Here is a 21006-nt window from a genome sequence, read left to right on the forward strand (position 1 = left end):
ATACTCCAAGCTAATGGCAAACAAAAGAAAGCAGGTGTTGCCATACTCATATCAGATAAAGTAGACTTCAAGATAAAACAGGTTAAGAAAGACAAAGAAGAGAAATATATAATGATAAAAGGGACACTACATCAAGAAGACATATCACTTATAAATGCATATGCACCCAACATAGGAGCACCAATGTACATAAAGCAACTATTAACAAACCTAAAAGGAGAAATCAACAACACAATAATAGTAGGGGATCTTAACACCCCACTTACAGCAATGGATAGATCATCCAGACAAAAAGTTAATAAAGAAATATTAGACTTAAATGAAAAACTGGATGAGATGGACCTAGTAGACATATACAGAGCACTCCATCCAAAAACAGCTGACTACACATTCTTCTCAAGCGCGCATGGAACATTCTCTAGGATAGACCATATGTTGGGAAACAAAGCAAGCCTCAATAAATTTAAGAAGATTGAAATCATAACAAGCATCTTTTCAGACCATAAGGCTATGAAACTGGAAATGAACCATGAAAAAAAAACTGGGAAAGTGACAAAAATGTGGAGATTAAACAACATGCTACTGAACAACCAATGGATCATTGATGAAATCAAAGGAGAAATCAAAAACTATCTGGAAACAAATGAAAATGAAAATATGCCATATCAAACCATATGGGATGCAGCAAAAGCAGTCCTGAGAGGGAAACTCATAGCGATACAAGCCCACCTTAACAAACAAGAAAAAGCCCTAATAGGCAACCTTAAATTACACCTAACAGAACTAGAAAAAGAAGACAAACAAAGCCCAAAGCCAGCAGAAGGAGAGAAATAATAAAAATCAGAGCAGAAATAAATGAAATTGAGACCCAAAAAACAGTAGAAAGGATTAATGAAACAAAGAGTTGGTTCTTTGAGAAAATAAACAAAATCGACAAACCCTTAGCCAGGCTTACTAAGAAAAAAAGAGAAAAGGCTCAAGTAAATAAAATTAGAAATGAAAGAGGAGAAATTACAACAGATACCATGGAAATACAGAGGATTATAAGAGAATACTATGAGAAATTATATGCCAACAAATTGGACAATCTAGAAGAAATGGATAAATTCTTAGACTTATACAACCTCCCAAAATTGAACCAAGAAGAAATGGAGAATCTGAATAGACCAATAACAAGTAAAGAGATTGAAATAGTAATCAAAAACCTCCCAAAAAATAAAAGTCCAGGACCAGATGGCTTCTCCAGTGAATTTTACCAAACATTCAAAGAAGATTTAATACCCATCCTCCTCAAACTATTCCAAAAATAGAGGAAGATGGAACACTTCCTAAATCATTCTATGAGGCCAACATCACCCTGATACCAAAACCAGACAAAGACAATACAAAGAAAGAAAATTACAGGCCAATATCGCTGATGAACATTGATGCAAAAATCCTCAACAAAATATTGGCAAACCGAATACAACAATACATTAAAAAGATCATACACCATGATCAAGTGGGATTTATACCAGAGACGCAGGGATGGTTCAACATCCGCAAATCAATCAACGTGATACATCACATCAACAAAACAAAGAATAAAAACCACATGATCATCTCAATAGACGCAGAGAAGGCATTTGACAAGATACAACATCCATTTATGATAAAAACTCTCAATAAAATGGGAATAGAAGGAAAGTACCTCAACATAATAAAGGCCATATATAACAAACCCACAGCTAACATCATACTCAACGAGGAAAGACTGAAAGCCATTCCTCTGAGAACAGGAACGAGGCAGGGCTGCTCACTCTCACCACTCCTGTTCAACATAGTACTGGAGGTTTTGGCCAGAGCAATTAGGCAAGAAAAAGGAATAAAAGGAATTCAAATAGGTAACGAAGAAGTGAAACTCTCACTATTTGCAGATGACATAATTGTATATATAGAAAACCCTAAAGAATCTGTTGGAAAACTATTAGAAACAATCAACAACTACAGCAAAGTTGCAGGGTACAAAATCAATCTACAAAAATCAGTTGCATTTCTATATGCTAATAATGAACTAACAGAAAGAGAGCTCAAAAAGATAATACCATTTACAATTGCATCAAAAAGAATAAAATACCTAGGAATAAATCTTACCAAGGAGGTGAAGGACCTATACAATGAGAACTACAAGATATTATTGAGGGAAATCCATGATGACATAAAGAAATGGAAAGATATCCCATGCACGTGGATTGGAAGAATAAACATAGTTAAGATGTCTATATTACCTAAAGCAATCTACAGATTCAATGCAATCCCAATCAGAATCCCAATGACATTCTTCACAGAAATAGAAAAAAGAATACTAAAATTTATATGGGGCAACAAAAGACCCCGAATAGCTAAAGAAATCCTAAAGAAAAAGAACAAAGCAGGAGGCATCACAATTCCTGACTTCAAAACATACTACAAAGCAATAGTAATCAAAACAGCATGGTACTGGTACAAAAACAGACACACAGATCAATGGAACAGAATTGAAAGCCCAGAAATAAAACCACACATATATGGACAGCTAATTTTCGACAAAGGTGCTAAGAACATGCAATGGAGAAAGGAAAGTCTCTTCAATAAATGGTGTTGGGAAAACTGGACAGCCACACGCAAAAGAATGAAAGTGGACCACGTGCTATCGCCATTCACAAAAATTAACTCAAAATGGATCAAAGACCTGAAGGTGAGACCTGAAACTATAAAACTCATAGAAGAAAATATAGGCAACACACTATCTGACATTGGTTTTAAAGGAATCTTTTCGGATGACATGCCTACCCAGACTAGGGAAACTAAAGAAAAAATAAACAAGTGGGACTTTATCAGATTAAAGAGCTTTTATAAGACAAATGAAACCAGAATCAAGATGAACAAACAACCAACCAGCTGGGAGAGAATATTTGCAAAACATACATCTGACAAGGGGTTGATCTGCATAATATATAAAGAACTCACACAACTGAACAACAAAAAAACAAACAACCCGATAAAAAAATGGGCAGAGGAAATGAACAGACACTTCTCCAAGGAAGATATACAGATGGCCAATAGGCACATGAAAAGATGCTCAACATCACTAATCATCAGGGAAATGCAAATCAAAACAACACTAAGATACCACCTCACACCCGTTAGAATGGCTATAATCACCAAGACAAAAAACAACAAATGTTGGAGAGGATGTGGAGAAACAGGAACCCTCATACACAGCTGGTGGGAATGCAAATTGGTGCAGCCTCTATGGAAAACGGTATGGAGATTCCTCAAAGAATTAAAAATAGAGATGCCCTATGATCCAGCCATCCCACTACTGGGAATCTATCCAATGCACCTGAAATCAACAATCCAAAGAGGCTTATGCACCCCTATGTTCATTGCAGCATTATTCACCATAGCCAAGAAGTGGAAGCAACCTAAGCGTCCCTCGACTGACGATTGGATTAAGAAAATGTGGTATATATATACAATGAAATACTACTCAGCCATAAAAAAAGACAAAATCGTCCCATTTGCAACAACATGGATGGGCCTGGAACGTATTATGTTAAGTGAAATAAGCCAGAAAGAGAAAGACAAACACTGTATGATCTCACTCATATGTGGAATATAAACCAACACATGGACAGAGAAAACTGGACTGTGGTTACCAGGGCAGTGGGGGTGGGGGGTGGGGGGTGGGCACAAGGGGCGAAGGGAGTCATATATGTGGTGATGGACAAACAAAAATGTACAACCCAAAATTTCACAGTGTTAGAAACCATTAAAACATCAATAAAAAGACCCCATGAAAATATAATGGGGCTATTTTTAAATTAACTTTTTTTTAAAGCAAACCTAGTTGGAGTAGGTTTTGCAAGTACCAAATAGGGTTATTTTTATAATCTTAGGGTGGAGAAGACCTTTCTAACTAGAAAGGAAAAGACAAATTTGACTACATAAATATTAAAACTTTCTTTACAGAAGATACCATCAACAAAGTTAAAAGACGAATAAGTGAGAACGGTCCCTACTGTCAGACAAAGGGTTAACAGTGATAACATACAGATTGCCTCAATTGAAAACAGACAAATATCCAGCCGAAGGATGTGAACAGGCAGTTCACAGAAGAAATACAGATGGCTAATAAATAATGAAAAGATGTGTAACTTCATTAGTAACCAAGAAACAAAAATGAAAATAAGAATTTTTTGTTGCTAATAATATTGAGGGAAAAAACCCACTGATAATATTCAATAATATATAATATATTAAAATTTAAAATTTTAATGTATTAAAATAATCATGTCTTTTGACTCACTATTTCCATTTCTAGAAATTTATCCTATAGAAACAATCCCACAGGCATGCAAACACAGACGCTATATAATTTCTAGTATCAAAAACCTGGAAATATGCCAACAGGGATTAGTTAAATAAACTGTGACAGATACATACAATGGATACATATAGATTTTAAAAAGATTAAACGAGAGTTACAAGAGGCAGAAAGATGTCCTTGTTTTATGAAACTATGTATCTAAATCTATACATTCTCATTAAAAATCTATATACACATATATGTTACTCTATGGAAAAAACGGAAGGAATACGTGTGAAATGAATGACTGGTCTTGGGAGAAACGGTCAATGGGAATTTTATGAATGGACTTTGACTTGCTTGTATGTTTCTATAATGTCTGAATTTTGAAAAACTTTATACTACTTCTATAATAAAAAATAAAGCACGAAGTTTTAAAAATGTAATTAACAATAACATCCCTTTCTCAGGCAAAAATTTAGTGTAACACGATAGGGAACACATTGATCCACAAAACTCAAAATCTTAAAACTCAGTAATAATCTTACAGGGGCTGGCCCTGTGGTATAGTGGTTAGGTGTGGCCCACTCCGCTTTGGTGGCCCAGGTTTGTGGGTTCGGATCCCAGACGTGGACCTACACCACTCATCAGCCATGCTGTGGTGGGGACCCGCATATAAAATAGAGGAAGACTGGCAAAGATGTTAGCTCACGGCAAATCTTCCTCAGCAAAAAAAAAAAAAAAAAAAAAAAAAAAAAAAAAAAAAAAATCTTACAAAGAATGTATGAAACAGTTGCTTGTTTTTCTTTCTTTATGTCTTATCTTTAAGATAATCCAATCATTAGCTGGTTAAAGCTAATGATTGGATCTACAGACAGTAGTATAACATATACTGTTCATTCTGAGACAAGATACCTGATGTAATAGTCAGCATCAGCTGATGTATAAAACTATCGGAATCATACATGTGATAAGCCACTGTCACAGAGCACCTATGTACTAAAAGACCAATAACACTATTAACAACACAAATGTAGAAAGGGAGAGGGCTGCTGAAGCTTTGATGGTCTTTCAGATTATTTATGTGTATTCTTAATTAGTGAATAAACATGATTATAATAGAAAGTGACTTCTATATATCCTCTATATGAGCAGTTGCAGTCTGTTATATTAAAGTCCTGGAAGGCTTAAGTTAAATCTGTTCTTATTAAATTGAACCTGAGAAATTTTATGTCTAATCTTGTAAAAAATGCCACAGATTTAAGGAAGGTCATGGGTGAAGACTTTAATTTTATCAAAATTTTTATTTATAATGTATTATTATAAATAATCTAGGCATCAGAAGATTCTGACTGTAATCTTTCTGGATTTCCCAATTCATACTGAGAAGTAAATAAGCCCAAACAAATAAGTACAACAAAGCAAAATGAAAAACCCTCCAACCCTTCGCTGAGAGAAAGCAAAAGACTAAGTATAAGGATGGAGAAAGAGAGCTGGAATACTGAAGGTTCATCTCACACGCAGACCTTATCGCAGCATTCGACAGCTTTGGCGTATTCTCTAAGCTTCAGGTAGCACATGGCCAGGTTCAGGAAGGCAGCGAGCAGGAACGATTCAGAAGCCTTAGATTCCTTTTCTGACAAGCCATATTCCATCTCTAACCAGGATACTATCTTCCCATACTGAATCACCGCCTGCATGTACTTGCCTCCCTGGGAGAAAAAAAGCCAGTAATTACATGTTGTGCAGGCCCTGGAGGGGGTGCAAAAGAAGTGTAAGCTCAGCCCTCTCTGAGAAAACCAAATCCTCAAAACAAACAACCCCTCACACTAACCATGGTACTGGGTCATTTCTTTCTGTTCTCAGGAGGTGGCTACCCAGGCACCTTTTTCCATTCTTTCTGAAGTCCCAGTCACCTCTGACCTCTGTGGAGGACAGTGCTCTCCAGCATCTACCATCTCATCTTTTTCAGAGGGGCAGTTCTTTCAGCAGGAGAGCATCAAGGTTTTGGGTTACACTCTTTGGTGCTAATATTTATCAGACTTTCCCAAGGTCAGTGAGTAGTTTCACACGATGTCACCAGTTTAGTTGAAGAGGAAGTTACTTTTTCCTGTTCTCTGACAATCAGCCCCGCACGGTAGGTACTACATTCTGGCAAGTGCCAGTACCAAACATGGCAAACCTTAGTTATCTAAGAGTTGGCAAACTTTTTCTGTAAAAGCACAGATAATAAATATTTTAGGCTTTGCAGGCCAATCTCTATTGCAACTCTCATTGCTAGTGCAAACGCAGCTATAGACAATATATAAATAAATGGCTGTGGTTGTGTCCCAGTAGAGCCTTACTCAAAAAAACAGGCCGTTGTTTGCTGACAACTGATCTACAGACAATGGGAATATACATAGTTGAACAGTAGCATCCAACATTAATAACTATAAAACATAAATCACATAGGTGTCAGTCGACTAACTACATGAGAAAAATCTCTTAATCATATTTTTGCTCTCTTACCTGATTAGAATTCTAACAATTGTGAATAATAGTTGTGTAATTAGTTCATGAATTAATTATATATATGCTCTATACAAGAAATTATGGGGCTGAGAATATATTTATTGCCATTTTAGGATGAATGAAAGGAGTGATAGCCAGTAAATACAGAAATAAAATGGGAGTACAGGTGAGGGATCTCCTCTGCAGGTGACGGATCTCCTCTGCAGATGACCAGAAGCTTGAAAACAGATGATACATCCTACCAGATGGTAGAATTGCAGCCAGACCCATTAGGACATTAAATGCAATGTCTGACCAATGAACAATGTTAGGAGCATGTCACTAGGATTTATCACAGTCAAAGCAGGGCATACATTTCAATGTAGAGTTATGTGTCCCCACATACACTCCAAACCTCACCAATGACTAAGAGAAAAATCACAGAGCGAGTCTATGAGAATGTTTCCGTTATAAAAGATTTCAAGTGGTTGGCATAAGACAAAAGGCACGTTGACTTTTGGTGATGAGGATGGGGTAGATATATTCCTGGGTCTGAATGAGGGCAAAGCTACATCCCCCGTGAACATACCTCTTTACAAGTGACTTGTTTAGGAAAGAGAAGACTTACAGAGCTCACCAGTTCTGCTGTAGAAAGGCAGTGCAAAAGGATTCTGAGGTGCTATGAAGGAGAAGGGTACTAAAATCAAAGTCTATTATCCTCTCTGGTTCAGAAACTTGTGATAGAGGTTATTTGTAAGAATACGAAACCAGGCCCTTTTATCATAAATGCTGAAATTCTTGAGGAATTATATTGTACTCGCTATGGACTGAATTGTGTCCCCCCCAAATTCATACATTGAAGGCCTACCCGCAATATGATGGTATCTGGAGATGGGGCCTTTGGGAGGTAATTAGGTTTAGATGGGGTCCTGAAGGTGGGGCCCTCGTGATGGAATTAGTACCCTTGTAAGAGACACCAGAGAACTTGCTTCCTCTCCCTCCCCACTTGCAAGCACCTAGGAAAGGTCATGTGAGGATACAGCAAGAAGGCAGTCATCTGCGATCCAAGGAGAAGGCTCTCACAAGACACTGACCCTTGCTGGCACCTTAATCTTAGACTCCAGGCTCCAGAACTGTGAGAAATAGATTCCTGCTGTTTAAACTCCCCAGAGCATGGCATTTTATTATGGCAGCCCAAGCTGACTAAGACAATATTTATATTTGTCATAGCCTTAGGCCCACTATCCTCTTTTGGGCACTACAAAAAAAAGAAGCAAGTCCTCACCAGTTTCAGCATTTGGCATTTTCTTTCTGTCACTGTCTTTTCTCCTGCTGGATTGTAAGCTATTTGAGGACAGGAAGCATGTCCTATCCCTTATGGAATATCCAGGGTTTAGCACAGAGAGGCCCTTAATGAAGGTTTGCTGAATAAATAGTAAGGTCAAGGGAATATAACTATGGAATCAAAATTTTTTCTACTACTGGGAGCAGACATGGAGGTGTGGGTAGGAATGAAAGTTGTCATTTCATTTAGATTAGGTAATAAGGAAAGGCATTTTCCCTTAACGTCTAGTTTCTTCTTCCTTTCTCCTCCTCCTCCTTCATCTTTAATGTACTGTCACCTTTTCTGATTATCTCCTAATATATGGTTATAGGGAAAGGAAAGAAGAGCCAAGGAGGACAAAGACCCAGATCCTATCACTTCAGTAGGTTCTGAATAATCAGAATGACAGAAGGCTATAGCTTCTAAAAAAACCAAGTAATAGACATCATAATAGTTCCTTTATATTTATAGAGCATTTTAATTTCGTGAAAGCTCTTTCATATATATACACAATTTTATTTAGATCTCAACTTCTAATGAGAAAAAGTCTTTGTTTTGTGGTATTTCTGCTGCTGATGTACTAAAACAGGTGTTCTCAACTAGGGGTAATTTTGCCTCCCAGGGGACATTTGGCAATGTTTAGAGATGTTTTTTTCGTTGTCACAACTGGAGGGGGTGTGTGTGCTACTGGCATCTAGTGGTCAAGGCCAGAGATGCTGCTAAATACCCTCCCACCAAAACAGAATTATACAGCCCCAAATGTCAATAGTGCTGAGGATGAGAAATCCTGTACTAAAAGAATGAAGAAAGGAGAAAAAAGGCAGGGTGGACTCTTATGAGTGTTTTTTTTTTTTAACCAAAAATCCTAGAGTCATAGATGACTTGTTTCTAAATCATAGCACTGGTTTCTTGGTTCAGCAAGGGTGGTCAAAATATAGCAAAGCCTCGTTTGTTTGAAAAAGGTTCAGTGGTTGAAAGATGATCCTTAACTAGCTTGCTTCAGAAATGCTTTTTTCCCAAGGAGCACAAGGGGGCGCAAGAACCCCACATCACTGCATGTCCTCAGCCTTACCACTCTGCCTTCAAGTCTGGGAAGAGAAACACTAACCAGGTGTGGTAGTTAATGTTCTTGTCCTGCAGAACACTGTCAGCTATGAGGGCAAAAATCATGTCTGTTACCTGGCTTGCACAATGCCTGGCATAATGTCATATTGTTACCTGTGCTTACTAATTATGTTCAGAGCCAAATGAAGAGACTCCTCTCCTACCTTTCTTCTCTCTAGCGTTCAGAGGCTGATACAAGAAGTTTACAGTCTAAACAGCAAAATCATTCCCATTTAAAAGCTGAGTACAATTCAACCCTACTAAGGGGAGAGACTCTCCCACTTAGGTGTAAACCAAACCGACAGGTCAATGAAAATGGAGCTCCAATGTACAGATGGCATGAAACGTAGATTTGTGTTTCACCCCATTGTTGTGCTCACCCACACATCTGGACTCTGCATGTGCACAACATGCCAAGTCAACTCATACCCTGGAAAGAGGAGGCCTGGGAGGGCAGTGTGGCAGACTGAAACCTGCCCTAAAATTTGAAAAGAGAATGTGTACAGGAAACTATCTACCAACCATTGTGAAGTCTTACAGCTAAAACCAGGATCACTGCTGGGATCTCTTACCTATAATTATGAAGGTACCTCCAGGGAAGTTTTTAGTTGTACAAAATGTTCAGAGACATTCTGGGAGAAAAGTCTTAGGTCAGTGGTTTTGAACCTTTCATTAATTTCCCCCCACTGGACTAATGTTTTGAAAGATTCTGTCTATCAAATTCCATGTTAAAAATTATATGTTCCATATGTGTGACTGCTGATCCAGATTTTATCCAAAGATCAGTAATTTTAAGATGGATCATAATTTTATGAAATACACAACTCACTATTGCAATTGTGATGCTAAGAAGGAACAAAGTTAAGTAATTGTACTGACACTAAACACTGCTTTCTGCTACTGATAACTGGTTCTGGCCGTCTCTCTGTATATAGTCAGGACACAGCTATATGACACGCGGCTTTGCAACATTATTTTGTTACCAATAATGTTCCCCAAAGTTCTGAGTCATCAGCAACCAAGGAGCTTCTGAATAGCTGAGCTGTTTCACTACACTGAGTTGATATAATTCTAGCCAAATGCCAAAAGCCTCAACATTCCCCCAAACTGTTAATATTCTATTTAGAAGTTTTGGGAAACAGAAAAAATACATTTAAAGCCTTTTATGGACTCCAGTTATATAAGAAATGCCATTCAGAACCCATGGTCTTAGGAGATTTTACAGAAAATTTTCTTTTTATTCTAGTGTATTGTGTATTTAGGTCTACAAATAACCCATTTTGCATCTTATCTGAATAGTTTAAAAGTATCCAATATACCTGAATTGGAATTTTTAAAAAATCAAACTTGCTCTCGAGAGTTTAGAAACTCACAGCATGTTAGGACTGGGAAGAAACTTGGGGATCATCTAATAACCTCTTTGGACCTTAAATGACTTTAAATCATTTGGAGCCATAAAGCCCAGTTTTCCATTCGGAGTTCATTCCACCATACCTCAATGCTTTCTGTTGATCCATACATTATATTAGTACATACAATAAATAATTTTAAATAAATATAAATAATTATGTTATCTAAATGAATGGATTTCAAATTTGTTTAACCATAACTCACAGTAACAAATATGTTTTAAATTATGACCCAGTACCAACTCACACACAACTGAATAAAAGCTTTATGAAACAAAATTTATCCCTACTACATAATGCAATACACTTCCACTAAATTGATTTCATGACCCAATAATGGGTCTCCTCTCAGACTCTGAAAAACAATAACCATACGTGTTGCCCTCTGGCTGTGTTAATTTTGTGTTGACTATACAGTCTTAGATAATTCTCTAGTTGTTTCATGTAGGTTAACATTGCCTCCCCTCCTTCCAGACAAGGTTGTCAAGGCAATAGCAGGTCTTACAGCGGATACTCCATAAAGACTTGTTGACGTACATTCACGCATTAGATTTTTGACTTTAGACTTTTGAAAACATCATCTAATTTTTGTTCATGGACTGCAGTGGCAAGAAAAAAAGAAAGTTTGACAAAACTCCTGTTCTTTCTCTAACCTTCTTCCTCACTAAGCCCTTCCGCTTGACATGGAGAAGGTACACATCTGGGGGCAGGGAAGCAATGCGCAGTGCATTCTGATTAGAAATGAACAAAGTGCTATTTGTTTTTTCCCTTATATCTGGGGGTTTAAGATGTAAGCAAAGAAATAACACATTCCTATACGTTACAAGAAAGGGTTTTCGAGAAGCAATTAATGACAAATATCATTCAGGAATTTCTGAAGATTCCTCACAAAAGCAAGTGTGGCAGGAATCATCTTGGCCATCAGAAGAAATTAACACTCTCCTCCTGGCAGTTTCTTTTGCAATTGGTGCATGTTTTCTTTCCTTTTTTCATGTGCCTTAGTGACTTCACCAAGACAGTGGAAAGGAAAATGATGTGAAACTTACCCTTGTGAATTCTATTACTTGGTAACAACTATTCTATTTATTATTATTTTTTTAATGTTTGCATGTGTTTATTTGCCTTCTTTATATCTTCTTTGGTGAAGTGTGTGTTTATATCTTTCATCCCTTTTTTTTGGTGAGGAAGATCAGCCCTGAGCTAATATCTGATGCCAATCCTCCTCTTTTTTTGCTGAGGAAGATTGGCCCTGGGCTAACATCCGTGCCCATCTTCTTCCACTTTATGTGGGACGCCGCCACAGCATGGCCGACAAGCGGTGTGTCGGTGCGCACCTGGGATCCAAACCCGCAAAGCCCAGGCCACTGAAGCAGAGCGCGCGCACGTTTAACCGCTTGTGCCACCGGGTGGCCCCTGTTCTACTCATTCTGTTTCATTCCACAAAAACTTGTTGAGTGCCAACTATGTACCAAGCAAGATGCTTTAGGCCTTGAGTGATACAGTGGTGGGTGGTCAAGCCAGACCTGGTCTGCCTTTACGGAAGGTTACAATCTAGAGTAGAGACGGGCCAGCCCTGTGGCTTGGTGGTTAAGTGCGCGCGCTGCGATGCGGGTGGCCCAGGTTCGGATGCCGGGTGCGCATCGAGGCACCACTTCTCCGTCCATCCTGAGGCCGAGTCCCACATACAGCAACTAGAAGGATGTGCAGCTATGACATACAACTATCTACTGGGGCTTTGGGGGGAAAAAATAAAATAAATAAAATCTTTAGAGTAGAAGGTGTAAAAGAGGCATTTGTATTCGTCACATTAATTCATTTTTTCTCACCATTTCTTATACTGAAAATGACAGACTTGTAAAAATTCAGGCTTATTCTTACCCAGAAGGGTGTTGATAGAATTCAGAGTAGGGAATATCAGCACAATTCACTGACACTTGAGTAAATTCTTTGAGATGGAAAGGATTGTACAAGGACTCACACACCTTGAAGTACACAGTTCCCTTCTCTTTGACGATGGCAGCCTGCTCCAATTTTTCTTTGGTATCCATCTCCCAGGATTCTTTGGCCTGTTGTGTAAATTTGTGACAATGGTTAGACGAACAGAGAAGGAAAAAGCGTCAGCGGATGCCTATTAAGAAGAAACAGTAGCTACTTATAGAGGATACCCACACCTCAAAACACACGGGCTTTTAAAAGTGTGTGCCACTGTCAATTTACTGCTAGGCTAGAACTCACTTTCCATGATGAGAAAGCTGCAGCTTGACCCATGTTGCCCAAGAGGGAGGAGCAGGCAAAAAAACAGTAAGAAACATAAACTGTTGTACATTGTTAGTGTCTTCAGAATTATAAGGTGAGGCCACACAATGAAAGCCAGGGTCCCTTGTTTACCTCCTGCAAACTTCACCACTAAATGCTATGATAATTTCAGCATGTTGTTTCTCTCAAGCCTTAGTTTTTCAACTCTAAAATGGGAACACTATCCTAGTCAAGTCACAGTTGTATATTCATAAAGAATTTTTTTTTTTGGTGAGGAAGACTGGCCCTAAGCTAACATCTGTTGCCAATCTTCCTCTTTTTTTTGCTTGAGGAAGACTGGCCCTGAGCTAACACCTGTGCCAATCTTCCTCTATTTTGTATGTGGGTCGCTGCCACAGCATGGCTTGATGAGCCTGAGGTGTAGGTGCGTGCCCAGGATCCGAACCTGCGAACTCCAGGCTGCCAAAGTGGAGCATGTGAACTTAACCACTCCACCACCAGGCCAGCCACTATCCATACAGAACTTTAAAAATTCCAGGTCATATAGTTTTCTCTCCACGCTAAAACAACCAGATATACTAAAGCCTCCAAACTACATCAATTTGCAGATGTATACTTGAGGAATTTCAAGTAAAACATAATTGTGAGGGTAAAGCTGAGGTGAAAATACCATTTCAAAGCCATAGATAAATGATTTCATGATCATCTGCTAATTTGTATTATGTGTATAATTACTCTCCACCGTTAAAGATACAAATCTAGACAACTGCACTTTCATTACAAACAGCTGGCTTTAGACGGATCATAGTCAATAAACAATGTGAGGTCCTAGGGAAAGTGAAAATGGCTGTGTCAGTGCTATTTACTGCATAGAAATTATGAAGCTTAAGTGGGTAGTTAAAACTCTCTCTACTCAAGACAATTAGAGGTGTATTCCTCGTGTCACAGCCTCCTTCCCCCTTTTTAAAGTGAATGAATAATGAGAGAGTTACTAGTCTTTCTGGCAACCCTATGTTGCTTCCTAACAATTTAGCTCTATTATTTAAAAATCTAGTAACACGGGCCCTTTGCATTTTTTATATTGGGTTCAGTCTTTACAGAGTATAAATATATTTTTAACACTATGAGGCAGAGAATTAAATCATGTTGCCCCCAACAACATCACACACCTTCATGTGGTTTCAAATATACCAAGTAGTGTTGCATGGAATATACTCTTGCAGTGATGACTGAGCACAGGTTCACTGTGGCATACCACAGTGAAGAATGCTCCTAAAGAAGCAATGTCCACTGGGCCAGTGATGGAAAGGGGCAGTGGGAGTTACTTTATAAAATGGAAATAGGAAAGCCAAAGGTCTAAATAACCACATTCCTCTAATACAATATAAACAGGTGTCCAAAACTCAATGTACAGAACATGGAGGTAACACTACGGGAATGAAAACGGCATACAAGATGCAGTTCTTGAGGCTCTTAGGGAAGGGTGGGGCTCTGTGACGCAATGGAGACTTAGCTGAACACAACAGCATACTCAGCTCAGGCATGTGCTTCGTGTTTGTCCAGTGAAGCTGCCGCTAGGAGCCTCTGGGGGCAGGCCTGAGATGGAACTATGCTCAAGGAGGCATGCCGTTTCTGGAACTCTAGGCAACTGACAAACTCTCTTTTTTCTACTTGGACAGGTATGAAAAGAAAAGGCCTAGGGTTAGTAGGTTTGTCTCGTGTCCCTTGTCATAGAGCCTGGTGGCCCATGAAGGCTTGCATTTTGGATAATAACTTGGAGCCACAGAGAAGGCCTCTTCATGACTCCCGAGAAGGGTACAATCCGTTCAGCCCTGGAAAACTGCGCCCTGCTCCCCCAAGGAGCTGCTTGGCAGAACGTGAACCTTTTTGTCTTCAACCCAGGAAAAAAAGTACAAAAAGAACAAGTCTAGGAACAAATAAGGGAACAAGTCTTGGATTCTACCCAAAAAAGTTAAAAAAAAAAAAAAAAAAGGCTGACACATAGGAACAAAATAAGAACACTGAGCTCCTCGGTTATATATCAGCTGTGCTGTATCACTGTCCCATACTCCAGTAGCAGGGTCAGGGACAAGAGACAAACTTGATCACGAAAAGCACAACAAACAAATAAATACCATCTATCAACACCACCTAGTAACATAAAATACTGATTTATAGGAAGTAGATAAAGAAGAAATCTACCATGATTTCAGAGAAGTTGCTATTTTCTCACCTTTTCGAAGCTCTTAAGTGTAACTTCATATATAAGCTCAGCATTAGGTTCAATGCCAAATTCAGGCTTCCCTGCCTCTCCAAAACCATATCTGAAATGGAGAGTAAAAATAAAACTTGAAAAGAATTGGCGTATTTGAGGACTTCCAGGCATCACATTAGCATAGAGCTATCATTTGCAAACTACGCACATCAGAGACCCTGAAGACAAACCAGATGTTGATCAGAAGATAGACTGCCAAGTACACTGCTGTGGTTCTTTAAGAAACCAGGCTAGATTTAGTTTTCTTTTCTCCCTCACATTTACATGTAACGCGACACCTGTACTCCTTGGGACAGCTTGCTTAATGTGATCTTAAATGTCACTGCCTTTTTATCTGGTTGATTTTATATCTAGTTCTTATAAAACAGCCGTTATTTGGCTATTAGGCCTTTTCCCCGAAGCTTTCTCCGCAGGACAGAGAAGACAGGCACTGTAAGTGTCACAGCGCTGTTTGTTAGAGGTATGTCTTAATAAGCTTTTCACTTTAAAGTGCTGTCCCCTTCCAACAGTACCACTTCCAGTCAGATAAGTGGGGGGATCAGCTCACAGATCAGGAAGGAAATACATTCTCACAGTATTTTTTCAAGACTTTTAAAAAGCACACTAGGAAACACAAATGATATAACAAATATATAATCAAAAAGAACAGCCCCGGCAAACTCGAACACCTCGTCAAGAGGAATACTCTCCTAGCTCTGTGGCTATCACACTCTAAAACGCTAGATCTTTTAGCCAAAACTTACTGAATAAAATAGCTGGGGATCTATAAATTTGTTTTTTTGGATCATTTAAGATCTTTAACAAATCCAAGGCATTCAAGGAGCACACATCTACTAGAACGGAAGTTATGGGGGAGCTCGTCTGGTTCAGTGGTTCCCCAGTGTTTAGAACAATGCCCAGTGTATTAGGAACGTGTTCACTGGAATATATTCTGTTCCCATCTGTTTCAAGCCAAGCTACTCTTTAATATTCGGAATGGCATTGCAAAAAACTTAGTAAATCCAAACTTTCAGGCTGTGGGTTGAAAGATGCCCAAACCAGGTCAATGCTAATACCTCCAATTTTCTCTGTGGCAAAAGGGCTGGAGTGGGAGTGCATGTATGTTGCTGCTTGCACCACTTTCTCTACCCCTCGCCTGAATTTTTCAGGAAGAAAATGCTTACCCACTCACCTCCACTGTTACACAAGAAAATGGAAGCTGGAGCCAGAGAGAGGCACAGAGATACAATGAGAATGTGGGAGGTGGAACGTAGAGGCAGGGATGGGGTGTGGTAGTTCTAACAGCAGGGCAAAGGGTATCTTCAGCAAAGAAATCAAAGGACATAATTACCAGTGGCCAATTTTAGGAAGTGGTGACTAGTTTTCTACTGTGAGCTCTTAGACCTATGTATCTCCTATTTTTGTTTCTGCCATCTGGTAAATAAAGAACATTCCTTAACTGTTGGGAACTAGGCAGGCAGGGGAGTCCTTACTGAGCATACTGACAGCATGTTATATTTGCAGCCCTGTGCTAAACAGGTACAAATCCAACAGATGAGCTGGCACTTGCCTTAGACCAGTGGCTCTCAACAGGGGTGATTTTAATCTCCGCCCCGCCCCCGCCCCGGGACATTTGGCAATGTCTAGAGATTTTGAGTTCGTCACAACTAGGGGGATGCTCCTGGCATCTAGTGGGTGTAGGCCAGGGACACTGCTGAACATCCGACATTGCGCAGGACAGCCCCCACAACCAAGAAACATCCAGTCCAAAATGTCAATAGTGCTGAGGATGAGAAAAGCTGCCTTAGAGGAACTCACAAATAGGGGTCCCATGGCTAGGGGTAGGGAGTGTGGGGGTTAGGTCGAGGGAGGTACCAAATTGTCCCGGTTATCATCAATGGGATTAAAGAAGACTGAAGAAGGATATTATTTCTATAACCTCTCTTGGGTAAAAATGAAGAGATTCTGTGAAGATGTATGTGGAGCACATCATCCTGGGGAGGCGTAAGCTCACACCAAACTGTTTTGAAAGCATCTAACCAGACTTTTCATATTATACAGAAAGTTGTCTGACATGCTAGACCAGCCTGGGCAAGGAAGGACCCAGGGCACACAAATGCTCTGACTGAAAGACAGAACACCACAAATGGAACTCCAGGACACAACTCAAAGACAAGCTGGGCTACGGTAACAGAGAGAATCCAGTATTAATGTTCTTGAATTAACAGTTGCCTGCAGAGAGCAGAGATATAAATAATGACTATTAATGACCATTAAGCCTTTATGTGCATACAAGAAGCACTTGTACCATAAGTTCTTACTAATTGCTCCCTTTTTACAGATGAAGAAACTGAGGCTCAGAGAGAAGTACTTCCTGAGAGTCACACAAAGAGGTAGTGGTAGAGCCAAGATTTGAATTCAGACTCTGTGTGTCCCCAGAAAATTGTTTAGTTTTTGACCCATACTGCCTGATAATTACACACTATGGCTCTTGGCAGCCTAAGTTTTCGACTGGGGTTAGTGCAGGACAGAAACATAAGGAAGAAAAAAGTTAAAACTAGCCATACTTTACCTTAAATGAAAATGATTATTCAGTCACCATATTTAAAACAATATAAAAGATATTGTCCTGATGAGAAAAGAGAGAAAATGGGCTCTTTGGAAGTGTTTTATGAATTTCTTATTATAAAAACATCCTGCCAAGGAGTCTATCAGAATCAAAGAGAAGGTATGCCCTGGAAATCTTTTGGAGAATGAAATACAGATGACACCAAGAGTAAGAGAGAGCATATATCCGCAACAGCCATATTTATAGCAGCACTCAGATGCAATGTCCTGTGTAAGTGGGATTCTCAATCAGACAAGTGAATTCATTGCACTCACAACACGTCCAGTGTGTAGGGATTTTCTACGTACATGGATAATATTACTCAGTGCACATGTGGATAGATTAGTCTCCTATTGCAGAGTATGCACTTTATGTAACTCCTCAACATACTAACCAACATCTTGAAGAGAAAATAACATGTTCCTAACTACACTGAATTATTTCCATAAAACATACAAAAATTTTTTTATACCTAGAAATTTATGAAAACTTGTTGACTACTTTTATGCCTGAAAAGATCTGAAAAATCTACCATACGTTAAAATAGGAATTCCTTTTTTCTGTGGTCTGAGAGTAAAATGGAAGAGAAAGACAGTCATCACAACAGCAATAATAGCTAATTTACTGAGGGTTTATACGTGTCAGGTCTTATGCTAAGTCCTTTACATGCATTATCTCATTTAGTCCTCCACAACTTTATGAGGTAAATACTGTTGCCCTTATTTTACAGAAGGGGAAACTGAGGCTTAGGAGAGTTAAGAGACGCACACAAGTGCACACAGCTGGTGAGCTGCATAGCAGGGTTTAACCACTAACGGTACAACAAACAATTTAAACTTGCAAGGAACTATTTGCATTAATAAATATAAGGATAATTTCTGTTTCTCTTTGCCATTAAACTTGAGACATCTGCCCCCACAACTGCCTTGTCAGCTAGGTTAAAGTGTTAATGAACTGACTCACATAATAACATATGCTCACAATGTATACAGAACTTATCCTCAGGGGGCTTAAATCTGAAAACATACACTGAACGTAAATACCACTCTCTCTATATGAGTCCAGAACTACTATAATTTCGGAATGCTAGATTAAAAACAATTAGACATTATTTGAATATGGAGGAGATAGCCTTCTCTATCTTCTACTTGATTTCAAAAAGTTCCTTATAGAAAGAGAGAAAAAGGTTCACCTGAGAATAAACTAAAAATATAGAGTAAATGTAAATAAAACACAATGAAGCAGGAATATAGTAGTGGAAAAGAGAATATGAGGGAGAAAAAGAAGGTATTAAATAAAAGGTGCCTCAGTGAAGGCTCTAAAGGGTTCAGGGTTCAAGCTGTACAGCATTTTGGAAGGATTTTCATTTCCAAAATCCTTCAGGGCAGTGGCATGCTACAACATAACTTGAGAAATAGGATTATGGCTCAAGCATCAGGGCAAAGGTAAATATGCCACTGGATTACTATTGAGGCTCCACAAAGGCAAGCAACTGTGCAAAAGGCACAGTGTTACCTATTGGTAAGTGCAGGTCGTCAGATTCTCAATAACTCAAAAGCCTACTGACTGATATCCAAAGAGCCAGAGAGGGAGGAGACACGAGATAAGCAGAGGCTCTTTCATGCAAACAGAATCAAAACACCCTGGTTTCTCTCAAGGGTCCATTTCTCAAGATACAAGGGTTGGATTCATGGTATAATTTTAGATCTAAAAATAATACCAAACATGTTTCCACAAGAGAGACTGTTAGTGTCTGATAGTTCTAAGCTTGGAAGTGCTAATGGATATCCTTATGATGGGAAAAATTTAGGCAAAAATGAGTCATCTCCGCTGCCTTTAGATCCAGGAAGAACACTCTTTTTTCAGGGACTTTGTATAAGAACAGGTGGCACAAATTCAAGTGGCAATAAATCATCCAAATGCTTCTTCTCCTTCCAACCCCCACATGTTTTACTGCCTCATGCCTAATTTAGAGAAAAGGGAAGAGGGGACAAGAGATCATGTGAGAAGGGCCAATAGCTTCCTCTCTTGGCAATATCGTAGGCAAAACAAATAAACAAACAAGCAAAATGTGTCTATCAGTCTCATCCCTAACAAACATCAATCAAGTAGGCTCACAAACGTTTGTGATACTGTAAGGCCCATTAATTCACTCCATGACTAACTGTAGCCTGATTTAATTGTTTCCACTGTTAGCATTAACTTCACTGAAAAATACCAAAACACTGATGGAAAAAGCAAGCATCTTCCTGTTCTTTAGATAACTTCACTGTCTACTGAACTGGTATGCTGCTTACCGTGGTCCAAGATATAAAATACATTGTTCTTCCCGCTGCATTTTCTCCAGGGCTTTGTCAATTCCAATTGGAATGTCGTGGTCTTCTCCCTCGCCAACGATGAATACCACATCTCTGCAATCAAATATCTTTCCAGCACAGCGGCCTTCCAGGTGGACTGCGGGAGAGCAGACAGGACAGTCAATGAAGCTGCTCCTCAGGACTGGCTAATTTAGGGAAGTGCTAAATGAGTATTGCCCCTTTCTCGTTTCACCTAGACACATGCAGGTATGTCTTGTTGAAGCCTAGTCCACCCAGTCTGAAAATTTAAGAGCAATCATATTTCTGTTTTAAGTTTCAACATATAATGGTTGATAACTATATCAATAAGATAGCTTAGGGGGTAATAAAACAAGTGGAAACATAGGTTTAGTTTAAACCTACTATATGACAGATTTCCTCACCTATAACACAGGATCAAGAAATACTAGATTACTAATAGATAATTATCAAAACGTCACAAATTTAATATCAAGTATATAATGGCTTAAACATTTATAACTCCATCTTGGCTTCAGATGCTTGAATGAAAAACTGAATGGCTATTTCCCCAATGATATACAAAGATTAACTGAATACAGAAGCTCTTTTTTTTCTTTAAGATTCTTAGTCTCATTCACAAATACATTTGAATAAAAATGGAAAATCCAAAGGCAACATCATCAATAACTAACAAGCTATATCCCTTAGTGGAATATAAATGTAAAGTGTGAAGAAATCAACAGTCTACTATAACTTCACAAATCAAATTATTTAACCTCTGAAATTTCAATGGTCAATTTCTTGGGGCCTAATTTCGCATTCCGCTCAAACTCACTCAGCTCATTCCCAAGGTAATTTCATATCAGATAAGGGGCTTTTATGTTTTTTCAAGACAAAACAGGAAAAACAT

General features: G+C 38.8%; 1 protein-coding gene across 7 annotated transcripts in view; it reads right to left on the minus strand.

Moving 5' to 3' along the window:
• The window catches only part of FKBP5 (FKBP prolyl isomerase 5), a 105159-nt gene that overhangs the window by 5934 nt on the left and 78219 nt on the right, over nucleotides 1–21006 (minus strand). For all 7 annotated transcript variants that reach the window (XM_087438508.1, XM_087438510.1, XM_087438507.1 and 4 more), the window contains 4 exons: nucleotides 20076–20232; nucleotides 15150–15240; nucleotides 12643–12726; nucleotides 5857–6042 (listed from right to left, as the gene is read on the minus strand). In XM_087438508.1, coding sequence (XP_087294634.1) covers nucleotides 5857–6042; nucleotides 12643–12726; nucleotides 15150–15240; nucleotides 20076–20232 — 518 coding nt within the window. The remainder of the gene's footprint in view (nucleotides 1–5856; nucleotides 6043–12642; nucleotides 12727–15149; nucleotides 15241–20075; nucleotides 20233–21006) is intronic.

This window comes from Ceratotherium simum, chromosome 13 (genome assembly GCF_057802395.1).
Source record: "Ceratotherium simum simum isolate JZ-2026a chromosome 13, ASM5780239v1, whole genome shotgun sequence".
Lineage (NCBI taxonomy): Eukaryota > Metazoa > Chordata > Mammalia > Perissodactyla > Rhinocerotidae > Ceratotherium > Ceratotherium simum.